The sequence below is a fragment of the Zalophus californianus genome, chromosome 10 (genome assembly GCF_009762305.2).
Source record: "Zalophus californianus isolate mZalCal1 chromosome 10, mZalCal1.pri.v2, whole genome shotgun sequence".
Taxonomy (NCBI): domain Eukaryota; kingdom Metazoa; phylum Chordata; class Mammalia; order Carnivora; family Otariidae; genus Zalophus; species Zalophus californianus.
In genome coordinates, this window is record NC_045604.1 from 105,852,850 (window position 1) to 105,865,076 (window position 12,227).

Genomic DNA, 12,227 nt, shown 5'->3' on the forward strand with positions numbered 1-12,227 from the left:
CCCCGCCACACCCCTGCTCGCCCCAGGGACAGATGTTCTCCAACCATCTCTCCCGTGAGTTCTCACAGTCCCTACCGGCTTTCTGAGCGGCTCTGCCTGCTTTTGTAGCATGGAGGAGGGAGGCCAGGGAAGGAAAGCAGCAGGACGAGTGGGCTGAGCCCCTGGAAGCCCTGTTGTGACTTAACCGCCTCTCACTGGCATTCCCTCTTGCATTTCCCTCCTCCCGGCAGGCTGGGGGGCTCTCCGCTCACCCGGGACTGTCCTGAGCCCCCCGGAGCCCCTCCGAGGGTGAGAGGCCTGGGTGGTGATCCCCAGAGGCAGGAGTTTAGTGGCATCGAGCCCTCGTGCGAGGAGGCCGCCGGCCAGCAAGAAACAGGTGTTAAAGCCCCAGATGGCCAACCTCTCGCCGTTCAGCAAGCCCAGAGCCAGGGGGCCCCAGGCCCAGGCTCGTGGACTAGGCAAGGAGAGGCGGCTCCCCGTAGCCGGTGTGGACGGTGGCCACCTGTCCCACCACGTGGACCCAGAGAGGGGCAGGCACCTGCCACACTCACACGGCCCATCTCCCACAGCAGTCAAGGCAGGACTGAGACCTGCAAGCCCTCCTCACGTGGTCGGGGTGGGGGAACATGGAGCATGTGTTGGTCCCTGCGGAGCCTGTGGAGCTTGTGATTGGTCCCTGTCAGGGGATGGCACGGCAGTCCTGACCCCAGCTCAGGGTGGAAGATTCCATCATAGGTCCCAGAGAGGTCAGGAAGGTGAGCACTGGGTTGGGCAGAATCTTCCAGAAGCTCCCTTCTGGAACCACTAGAAAGAGAGACTCATCCTGGCACCCTGGCTTATCAGCCTTGGATGAGTGACTTCACCTGTGTGAGCCTCAGTTCTGTCACCTGGAAAGTGGAGTAAGGATTCGCTCTGAGGTCACGTGTTGTAGAACACGGCCTGACCTTCTGTGTTTTATAAATGTTAGCTACTCCTCTTACTGTCATCATCACATTCCCTCCTCCAAGGCAGGGATCAGCCGTCGTGGGGCCTGGTGGCCTGGAGACCAGCTCCGGGGACAGTTAAGCTGTGCAGTACCTGGAGACGGGTGGGCTCACTGCCTGAGCCTTGCATTGCCGGCCCTGGCGGCCGATCAGACATGGCGGGTCCCACATGGGAGCCAACTTGGCTGGACGGCCAGGGGCTGCTGGGCTGCACTGGACACATGGGGGCCTGCCAGGGGCAGGTGCAGACTTGGCTTGGCACATCTCCTGGAGAATTCTTGGGCTGGGTCAGGCCTGGTAGGGATGGGCCCCGGCCGGGGATATGTGCGGCCAGCGTGGAATGGGGATCTGATTTCCCAATTCTCCCTCGTTGGGGTCACGTCCACTTTTCTTTTGTCTGACTCTTTGCTTTTTCAGCTCCCCAGACATTTTCAGTGGCCCGAGGGCTGGAGGGGGTCATGGTAGCCCTGGTAACCAACTACAAGGCAGAAACCCTCTCCCCAAGCTGACTGGGGGTGACACGTGCTCGCCACTTTTCACCCGAGGATGGTGACCCACTCGGAGTCACAGAGCTCAAGGGGTCGGGCCTTGTTGCAGCCTTGAATTTTCCCAGCTGGTGTGGGTGGCCCTGCCTTGGAAACTCCTGACCTCAAATGGCCCAAGGCCAAGTCCTCCCAGCTGGTTCCAGGCCTCAATATACTATGTGTTCTCGGCCAAGGGCCCCTTCCTGGGCCTTTGTCCCTTGGGTGCAGAGATCCGGTTGGCCCAGGACAGGCGGAGATCCTGTGGTTTGGACAGTGTCTGGACCCCACCCACTTGGAATGGCCCCAAACAGGTGCCTGGCACGGAGGCCTCCATCCTTTCCTTTGTCATCCTCCAAACTGTCGTCCGGACCCAGAGCACTATTTAAAGAGCCATCCCTGAGAAGCTCCGGCCCTGCTGCGGCGAGAGGGAGCTCTCCAGATCATGGTAGGCTGGGGCTGCCCCGCCTCCTGACCCTGACCTCATCCTGTGACCTTGACTTCATGTGTGATCCTGACCTTCACCTCATGCCTGAACTCACCCTGACCTTGACCTTGCTCCTCTTGCTGACATCCTTGACCTTGACCTGATGTTGTCCCTAGTCCGGACCTTTTTCTTCACCCTTGGTGTTATCCCTGCAGCTGACCCACCCTGGACTGTCCTTAATGGGCAGCCAGTCTATCCATGTAGGTCCCAATTTGCATCTCTGCTTCCTGGACCCATTGGGGGCTGCTGAGGCGCAATGGTGGGGGAGGTCGGAGTGAGGAAGAGGAGGGTGGAAGGAGACAGGGTGGGCGAGGCTTGGAAGTTTCATGGCAGAAGCAGGAGGACTCTGCTCCCATTAAGAGGACATGGTTCCCTGGGGAACCAGGGTTGATATTCCAGGATAGCCTGGGTCCTCTGCGGACTGGTGTGAGGCCTGCCCTGCTGCCCTCCCCCTGTCTCTGGCCCCTTGGGTGTCCCCGCAGGCTCTCAGTGGCATGGCTCTTTCGTGCCCCTGTCTCACACCTTCACTCTCCCTCCTGGCCTGAGAACTCTCACCTGGCTGTCAAGCCTCAGCTCAGAGGCCACCGCCCCCGGGGAGGTCTGCCATGAATGCCCCAATGGCATAAGGGCTTCTCTGTGTTCTCAGTGTCTGTCCGTCCCTCCCCACTGATCATCTGTCTCCCAGCTGGACCGGGGGATCCTTGGGGACAAGGCGGGGTCTGATTCAGCACTGGGTCCCCAGGACGGGGCACAGGGCCTGGCTGGAAGTCAGCAGCAGGCACCTAATCAATGTCCCGATGCTCTGAGGTAGGCATCATCTTGGTTTTATAAATGGGGAAACTGAGGCTCAGAGCAGGCAAGTGATGTTCTCAACACCGCAGGGCTGCTCAGGTCTGGGTGACCCCCTTCTGCCCTGAGGTGTTCCCTTAGGAAGATGTTCGTTTCTTTAGGGGCACATTGTAAAAGGCGATTTCCAAGATGGCTGGGCTGGGAGAGCAGGGGGCCGCTCAGGGCCCTGGGGCTCAGGGTGCCCCCGGGGCATCCGAGAGAACAATCCCGTCCTCCCTTGGGGGCTCTGGAGGAGGGCCTGGCACACCGTGGGGCGACGGTCCACGACAGGGACACGGAAGGCTGGCTGAGACAGGGCTGGGGGCACCCAGGCCAAGGGCAGGTCTGAGGAGAGAGAGGGCAGAATATCCCACAGACGGAAGTGATTGTTTTTTATTAATCAGAGGGAAATGTGTATGTAATTATGTGAGATGAGCCCCGCAGGGAGGTTCCTTTCTTTATGATGTCTGAAGGGATTTATAAATATTACAGAGGTTTTACAGCACATAACGTCCTGGCTGCCCTGTGAGCCCTGTTTCAAAGGATTAGTGGAGACAAAGCACCCAGTAAAAGCTAATTATAAGTCAGCCGTTACTGCTGCTCCTGAGCCTGGGAGCCGGAGGGGAAGTGGGGGTGAGCGCGGGCTGGGGGGACAGGCGTGAGCTCGGGGAGAGGAGACCACACAGGGGCCGCGGGCGGGGGAGGCAGGGGAAGCCCGCGCTCTGGGGTGCGGTGGGCAGTGGCTTGGCACCACTGACATGGAGGCAGGGGCGCTGGGCTGGGGGGGACACCCCACTTGCCCCTCCAGCCCTGTGAAGTCCGGGCTGCGCTTTCCCCCCTCACGAGCCAAGTCTGAAAGTCCTTGGTGATAGCCGCGGAGGGCGAGGCCCCCTGGGGGGGTCTTGGGGACCCAGAGCTTTCAGGGAATGCTCAATGGTGGGCTCTCAGGCCCCTGATATCCTGAGAGAAGCATGTGGAGGCAGGAAGGCTGGCCAGAGACCCTCCGTGTGGGGGGTCGCCTGCTCTACCTGCTGTGGAGATGGTTTCTGAGCTCTGGGCAGACGTTTCCCGATGGAACCGGGCCCTGGGTGGGCGCAGGGGAGCCCCGAGGTGGGACGGCCGCAGGGAGATGGGGGTGGACTGTGTCCTTTCTGCTATACCGCCTGGGCTCCCCCCACCAGGTCAGGAAGCCGCTGACCAGCCTGTGGGGTGGGGGCCCCCAGGTTTCTGGCCTCAGGCTGGACAAATGCCACCCCCCCTTATCCACAAGGCTTCCTTAGGAGCCCCGTCTGTCTGCTGCACCCTGTGGCCCAGGGTGGCCGTGTTGTTCGGGACCATGACACGCTGGGAGGGGAGGTGTGGGGGGCGGGCGGGGTGCATGGCTGACCTCCGGCGGAAGGCCTTCTGCAGTACCCCACCTGGCACCTCCCAGGCACCCAGAAGAGCCCGCAAGAGAGCCGAAGGTGGAGCCGGCTCCAATGTCTTCTCCATGTTTGATCAGTCCCAGATCCAGGAGTTTAAAGAGGTTGGTCAGTGCCCTCTGGGGCCACCGGGAGGAGTAATGCAATGCATGGAAACACTCAGGGGTCTGGCAAGGCCCCGGGTGGCCCTCAGTCCCTGGGGGTGATGATGATGTCACTATCCTTAGAGGCCGCCATGGTGTGCCTCTGAGCCCGGAGACGTGACTTGTGGTCTTTGGGCAACCCCCGCCCCTCTCTACCCGAGCCTTTGCTTGCTGCGTGACCTCGGGCGAGTCCTTCTGCTCTCTGAGCCTCAGTTTCCCTCTCTGTAAAATGGGGTTGCTGCAGCATGAAGCGAGGGGTGGGCGTGGCATCCCAGCTGTGTGTTGGCGTGCGGTGGGAGCTGAGTGGGTCAGCCAACACTCTCGTGCTGGTGCTGTGCTGAGCCAGGACACCGGCTGGCCAGAGGTTACCCAGGCAGCAGTGTGCAGGACAACAGTCCCTTGGGGGAGCAGGGTTCTGGGGAGGGGCCTGGGCTTGGGCGAGTGGGTAGGAGGCTGCTCAGTACCCACGTCTCCACCAGGCCTTCACCATCATGGACCAGAACCGGGATGGCTTCATCGACAAGGAGGACCTGAGGGACACCTTTGCTGCCTTGGGTGGGTTACCAGCAGCTGCGGGGGCTCAGGGCTTGGGGCAGAACTGAGCCCAGGCCTTCTGGAAAGAGTGGGTGCCTGGGGACAGGCCAGGGCAGCAGTTGTAGTGGGTGTGAGGGGCTTGGGGGCCGTGGGGGCACAGGGGAGGGGTGGCCTGTGCCTGGAAGGTATGATTTGGGCCGAGGACACAGGGAGGGCAGCAGGTGCACAAATGGCCCATGCAAAGGCCTGGCTTAGGAGGCCGGGGTGGGGTAGGGGCCAAGAGAGCAGTGGCAGATGCCGGCGGAGGAGGCCGGACACGTCTGCAGGGCTCAAGGCTACCGGGTTTCAGCTGCCAGGGGAGGCTTTTGCCCTCTCTAAGGGCCCAAGGAGAGGACTTAGGGCATGAATGGGGAGGGGGTTCAGGTCAGGGGAAGGGGGCATAACCAAGTCATGTCTAAACTAAGCTTTGAGCTCTCGGAGGTGTGATTGTCCGCTGGGACCACGGGGAACCCCAGAGTCCACCCACCCCTGGATGACCTCCTCCTGGGGCACGTGAGCTCTGAGCTCCAGGTCTTCTGGTCCCTATGCACCTCCACTTCAGCTTCTTTGGGCCTCAGTTTCTTCATCTGTGAGATGGAGATAATCACCAACTTGCTCTCCTGTCCAGGGAGGCCAGGGTGGTAGCAGGGGGCGGGGGCAGCCTTGCTGTGGCTGAATGTGTCCCCCTCTGAAGGTTCCCCAGCAGGTGGGCAGGGCCTGAGGACTGGGGGGGGCGGTGGGAGGGTAGAGCTGGGAGACCCTGCAGGAAGCTCCCTGGTCCTGAGCTCTGCTTTCCTGGGCTGCCTGCAGGCAGGGTCCCCTCTGTCCCTCATTGCACTCCTGGGTGTCCCTCCCCCTCCCCCAGGCCGCATCAATGTGAAGAACGAGGAGCTGGAGGCCATGGTGAAGGAGGCCCCCGGGCCCATCAACTTCACCGTCTTCCTGACCATGTTTGGGGAGAAGCTGAAGGGTGAGTGAGGCCCCAGGTGGCCCTGGGGAGGGGCTGGGCAGCCCGGCTCTGCGGGCAGACAGCTGGGAGCATGGTGCGGCCCCAGCTGCCAGCCCCCCGGGACCCACCCCAGTTTCCACTTCTACACCAGGGTAGGAGAAGGGCCTCCTGGGGGCGGGAGGGGACAATTCGTGTGAGAGCCCTCTGCCCACCAGGGGCCCCAGCCCCACTTCCCTACCCCTGGGCTCGCCTTACCTGCCCTGCCTCACAGCCAACAGGAGGAGGGTCGCTGGGAACGGGATTCTGGAAGTTACTACGACTGACCCCAGCTCCGGGAGGGCCACTCAAACAGCTTCCAGGGAACAGCTCGAGGGGCTCAGAGGTGTCACCATACTTGTGCCAGGCACCCGCGCATCCAAGTGGCGGGGATAGAACCCTAACCCCGACTCTGGGCTCTAACCATGGTGCCTCCCGAGATGCAGCATTGGGCTGGGGGCGTGGGGTCAGGGCAGTGGTCCAGGCAACACTGTCCCTTTCTCTCTGGGCCCCGGGGAGCTACCCTCTGCCCCTTTGTAGCGTTTTCCTGGGCTCGAGGCTTCCCTGGGCAGAGGGAGGGGGCCAGCCTGGGCTGAGGCTGCCCTGGGAGGTGAGACTCCTCCCCACCCACCCTCGGCCTGCACCTGCTGGATGCCCTCGCACTGATCCCCGCGGGGTGACCTTGGGCCAGGCTTGTCTGCTTTGCACCTCCATTTTCGTAATGTCTGTAAAATGGGGGTTGTGTTGGTGTCCTGAGGCTGCTCTAACAAAGAACCACAAACTTGACAGCTCAAAAAAGCCTCAATGTGTTCTCTCAGATCCAGCGTCTGGAAGTCCGAAATCCGGCAAGAGGCTCTATCAGGGGCTTGAGGGGAGAGCCCCATTTTTTTTTTGTGCCTTTTCTGGCCTCCGGTGGCTGCCTTGCTCCATTCCCTGTCTCTGTGGTCCTACTGTCCCCTCCTCTTCTGTCTGCCCATCTCCCTGTCCCTCACTCTTAGAGGGACACTTGTCACTGGATTTAGGGCCCATCGGCATAGCCCAGGATGGTCTGCCCATCTCAGCACCATTTCCTTACATCTGCAAAGGCCCCTTTTTCAAGTGAGGTGACATTTCCAGGTTCCAGAGATGAGAACATGGGCATATGTTTTGGGGCCACCTCGACCCACTCCGGGGGTGACCCTGGCCACATCACTGATTATGTTTGGCAAGAAATCCTAATAGTCTCGTGGGTTGAGGCCAGCTGGGAAGTATAATAACCTCCACACACCCTGTCCTGGCTGATCCTGGAGCTAAAGGCCAACAATAGACCTGCCCTCCCGGGGAGACTGAGGGCCGGACATGGAGCCGGAGGGGAGCCTGGAGCTCTGGGAAGCTCGTTAGGGCTTATTCCCAGGACCGTGGCCTCCTCCTTGAAGAGCTCAGAAGCCGGGGGTGGGGCTGGGGCAGAGGTATACTCCTGGGAAAGACTTGAGGGACTCTAGCTGGTGACTCTACGTGGGAGGCCTGAAGTTCGCGTGGGTGCACGGCTGAGCTAAGAGCCATGACCCAGGGCCAGGCAGGCCCCCACAGGGGCCAAGAGACTGCAGTTTTTTTCTCAGTTTTGCGGGGGCCCCAGGATGGGGGCTCCGTCTGAGCTTGTCACGTGAACTTGGCTGAGCCTGCACACTCGGCCAGCAGTGGGGACAGGAGCTGGGGGCCTGGAGCAGGCCCCGTCATCCCTCTAACTGGGATGAGGACACTTGGTCACGTGATTCCCAATGGCCACTCTGTGGCCCATTCATTTGGGTGGTTTGCGGTCCGCAGAGCAGAGACCCTCTCTGGGGGGAGAGAGGGGAGGATTGGACTGTGGTCACTGTGGGGGCCCTGGGCCTGAGCCCGGGGCTGCTGGTCCTCAGGAAGGTGGGTTGGAGCCAGCCCACCCCAGCAGCGAGCACTCTTCACATGCCCTGGGAGGCCAAGACCTCCCACCAGCCCCCCCACCATAATCCCTGGGGCACCCCCTCTCTGCTTCCCAGGCCAGGCGGTGAGTTCCTGGGGCTCTGCCCCAGAGGGACCCTGGGCTGAGCCTCTTGGCCTGGGCACACGGGCTCCCTGCTGCCCTCGGCGGAGGAAGCCCACGGCTGTGCCCTCCCCGAACTCCCAGGCCAGCGGGGCCAGACTTGCACCAGGCTCGGCCCCTCGCTCGGCCTCAGAGACGCCGAGTGACTCAGATGGCATCCTGTCGGGAGGAGGCCCCAGTCTGGCAGGCAGGAGCACAGAGCAGCAGGGAGCTCTGGAGTCCAAAGAGTCGGCTTCAGACCCTTCCTCCCGTTCTTCGTGGGGACCTCAGGCAAGGTCCTCTGTCTCGGTTCCTTCTTTGACAAACTGGGGACATCGATACCTACTGCACGGGGTGTTCTGGTGGGGGTGGGGGGGGGTTCCTGGGAGCCAACATGGCACAGAGCACTCAGAGGGGTTTGCGACCGTGACCCATCAATGTCTGACCCGATCTTTACCATTAATGACCCCTTTTGCAAGCTGATCCTGGGAGGTGGGCAGCAAACACACCTTTCCCTCCATGTCACTGGTAACAGAGCTGAGCCTTGAGGAAGGAAGGGGACATGCCTGGTCTGCAGTGAGCGGGGTGGCAGTGTGACAGAGGGGAGGGAGCATCAGGGAAGGGTCACCAGGTCGCCTGCTGTCATTCATAGCTGTGAGGCCTTGGGCCAGACCCTGCTTCTCTCTGGGCCTCAGTTTCCCCATCCATACAACCAGGGGCTAGCTCTTCCATCCCGTTGTGGTGATAGACATTCCTTCTAATGACATCTTTCCCCCAAGCCCACACCGGGGTGTGGGGGTCGGTGACAAACCAGAACTGCTCTGCCCTTCCTCCAGCCCACTGCCCTCCACCCGCCCCATCTCTGGCCTGGACCATGTTGCAGACCCTCCAGTGCCCCTGCCCAAGCCCAGCCTTCAGCCCCCAAGTACAGCACTGTCTTTGTGGACCTGCCAGCTCTCGTGCACATCTCGGGTCACGAGGGAGCCCCAGAAGTGCCCCTACCCCAACCCCACCTCACTAATCTGAGCTTCAGTTTCTTTGCCTATAAAATCAGGCCAGTCATCAGGAGGGTTAAGCATATAGTAAGTGCTCAGTTGGGGTCTCCATGTACAGCTGAGCAGGCTGCTCACAACTACACACAGTGCTCTTGGTCGTTACTCCTATTCCTTGTTTCTCAGAAATCTCCCTTCTCTTGCTCCCACTGTGGAGTAGAAGTTGGGGAGGAAGCCCAGCCCCCAGCCCTGGCCTATGCTCTTCACTCTCATTCTCTCCCTGCCTGTATGTGCTGTTTTCTAGGTACGGACCCGGAGGAGACCATTCTCCACGCCTTCAAGGTGTTTGACACCGCAGGGAAAGGTTTCGTCAAGGCTGATTTGTAAGTCCCCTCTGCCCTTCATTTGGTTTTTCTCTCCCCAAAGGCTCAGGTGATCAGTGAGCTGGGGTGAGGTCAGGGTGGGTTGCGGCCCAGTCTCCTCCCCCACCCAGCTCGGTCAGTGTCTGGTCAGGAGCCAGGCGGGCACTGCCCTGCCCAGCTCAGCCATTGCTCAGTGTCCCCCCCCCCTTCCCCTCTCTGGGACCCAGTGTCCCCATTTCTGTGTGGAAGTGTATAGGGAGTGTAGGGTCACCAGGGGTGGGTTTCCCAGTGGTAGAGGTGGGCCTTGAAGGGCAACAAAGGGTTGCCTAGGCTGGGGCAGGGAACATTCTAGATGCCAGAACATAGCTGTGAAGGGATAGGGCTTGGCGTTTGCGGGGCTGGTAAGGGGGCGGCTGGAGGGCGTGGGGAAGCTGGGTGGGAGAGGCTGAGCACAGAGAGGGCCTGTGTGGGGCAGCTCATGCAACAAGCCCTGGACTCCGGGTCTGCCCTGGGGGCCACTGGGCTGGCATTGTGGAGGTGGGGGCCCCGATGTCTGCTGTGCCTCAGCCCAGTGAGAGCACTGAGCAGACCCGAGGGTGGTGGGTGGGGCGGCCTGCGCAGGAGCTAGGACACTGAACTGTCCCTGGGGAAGTCCCTTCAGAGCCTCCGAGGTCTCACTGGGCCTGTGGGTGGCCTGAGGCAGGCAGAATTTCCTCCCCAGGCACATGCTTCCTGACTGATTACTGTGATGCTTGAGGCCTTGGCTTTGAGGCTAGATTTGCTGCCCGGTAGAATCATCCCGTAATGGGGACGGGCGGGGGAGGGCAGGAGAGGGCGGGGGGGGGGGGGGTGGAACGGGGGTGAAACCAGACAAGGTCCATCTTGTCTCTCACACCTTCTCACCACCCCCCACCCCCCACAGTTGTGAGGCACATGCTCCCCAGGGGTAGGTGAGGGGTTGTTCAGGGTTTCTGCAGGCTGGGGCCCTCTCCTTCACGCCTCCCTCAGGGTCCCTGATTCCCACAGCCATCTTGGGGACCCCCAGGAGGCACTGAGAGCAACCCCAGGAGTGGTCTGGACCAACCCCTCTCCCGGCACGCACCCTCACTCCCCGCAATGCCAGGCCAGGAACACTTCAGGGACCCAGTTTGGGAACCGAAGACCTCAGCCCCGGGGCTATTGGACCTGGAAGACGTGGCTGCCTGCCAGGCAGGCCACAGAGGAGGCTCTGGCTGAAACGGAGTCTGTGAACAGTCCCCAGCTCAGAGAGTCGGAAACTGTGACTGTCCCACAGTAACATAAATAATGGAAAATGCGTGTCGGTCCTTAGCGGGCTGGCCTTTGCCAGCGCCACGGGACACTTGGCGCTCAGGCCTGGCTCAGCCCTCTGATCCTTTCCCTGCCCGCTGTGCCCCCCGAGAGGCCGGGGGGGGGGTAGCCCTCCAAGCTCCCGGGGCATCAGGCTTCTGGAGCTTCACCTCCTGCCGCTCCTCCAGGCCCCCGGGCAGCTCTGGCCCCACACTGTCACTGCCGGTCCTGACATCTCCCGAACCTCAGCAGTTTCTCTGTGAAGGGGGCTCATAGCCCTGGCTTCCCAGGGCTACGAGGAGCAAAGGAGACCTGGGCAAGGCTTTATCATGCCTCGGCCGAGTGCAAGCCCGTTGTACTCTCGAAGGCACGATGCACATGTCAGCGCAAGTCCCTGGCTGAACCAGCGGTGCGTCTAGAAGAAATCGAGGGGTCCGTCTGAGGCCACACAGACATCTGGCCGGCGTCCTCCTGGGGCACAACGCATCCCCACCGCCTGTCCCCTCTCACCCCCCACCCGGGATCTGCATGTGCACGCCCGGGGTGGCCCTTCCCCTGAACTTGACCCTTCCTCTTCCCCTCGAGCAGCATCAAAGAGAAGCTCATGACCCAGGCCGACCGGTTCAGTGAGGAGGAGGTGAGTACGTGTTTTCCAGGGCACTGCCTAGAATCTTCCAAGGGAGGTCCTGCCCGGCCCAGGCCCTTCTCAGCAGCCCCTCCCCGAGAGACAGCTCTTGTTTAGATGCCGACATGATGAGCCCTTTGACTCCTTGGAGGGGGACAAGGCTGAGTGGGGCTGGCTGTGGGCCCGTGGCCATCCCTGCCTCCATCTGCAGAGAGGGGAGCCACGTTCTGCCTGACGCCCTCGGGTGACACCCCCCCCCGACTCTGGTCCCCCTTCCGCCCGAGTCCAGGCTGACTCCCTGCTCCTTCCCCAGGTCAAGCAGATGTTTGCGGCTTTCCCGCCAGATATGTGTGGTAACCTGGATTACCGGAACCTGTGCTACGTCATCACACACGGAGAGGAGAAAGACTAGGAGGCCAGGGACCCCCCCCAACACTGGGAGGCAGCAAACACCCGCCATATTTTGGGGGTGACCCCTGGGGAGCCCCCTACAGCCAACGTGTGCAAAGGAAAGGCTCCCCTCGCCCTGTGGCTCAGGGGCAAAGCGAGAATAAAGAATGCTAACAAGGCCTGAGTTTTCGTGATTAATGCTCCGGTTGGGGAGAAAGCGAAACATTCCTGCGTTGTTGGTTTTTCCAAAACTTTTTTACTTCCCCGGCTTTGCTCAAATGTTCCTGATGAGCTGGTGTTTAGAACTAATTGACAGTTTTAATGATCCCCAGCTGGGCCACAGGACATGCCTTCATTTAGGAAGCTTTTATTGAGCACCTAGGGCACGCCAAACCCCCGTGCCGGTCCGGGGGACACCCAGATGAGCCAACCCTGTCCCTGGGCTGGAAGGTGGTGCAGTGAGCAGGACAAGAAGTGGGGTGGGGGCACAGGGAGAGGGGTCGGAGCAATGCTCCCTAGGAGCTGGGCAGAGGCCAACAAGGTAGAGACGAGGGGGCGGAGCCAAGAAATG

The 12,227-nt window shown here is 61.2% G+C and overlaps 1 protein-coding gene across 1 annotated transcript; it reads left to right on the plus strand.

Annotated features, from left to right (window-relative positions):
* The first annotated feature begins 4,197 nt into the window (after positions 1-4,197).
* Positions 4,198-11,757, plus strand: MYL10 (myosin light chain 10). The gene is made up of 6 exons (XM_027610527.1): positions 4,198-4,344; positions 4,863-4,938; positions 5,822-5,926; positions 9,276-9,354; positions 11,230-11,278; positions 11,580-11,757. The coding sequence occupies exons 1-6, from the start codon at positions 4,198-4,200 to the stop codon at positions 11,676-11,678; spliced, it is 555 nt and encodes a 184-aa protein (XP_027466328.1). The 3' UTR covers positions 11,679-11,757.
* Positions 11,758-12,227: the final 470 nt, after the last annotated feature.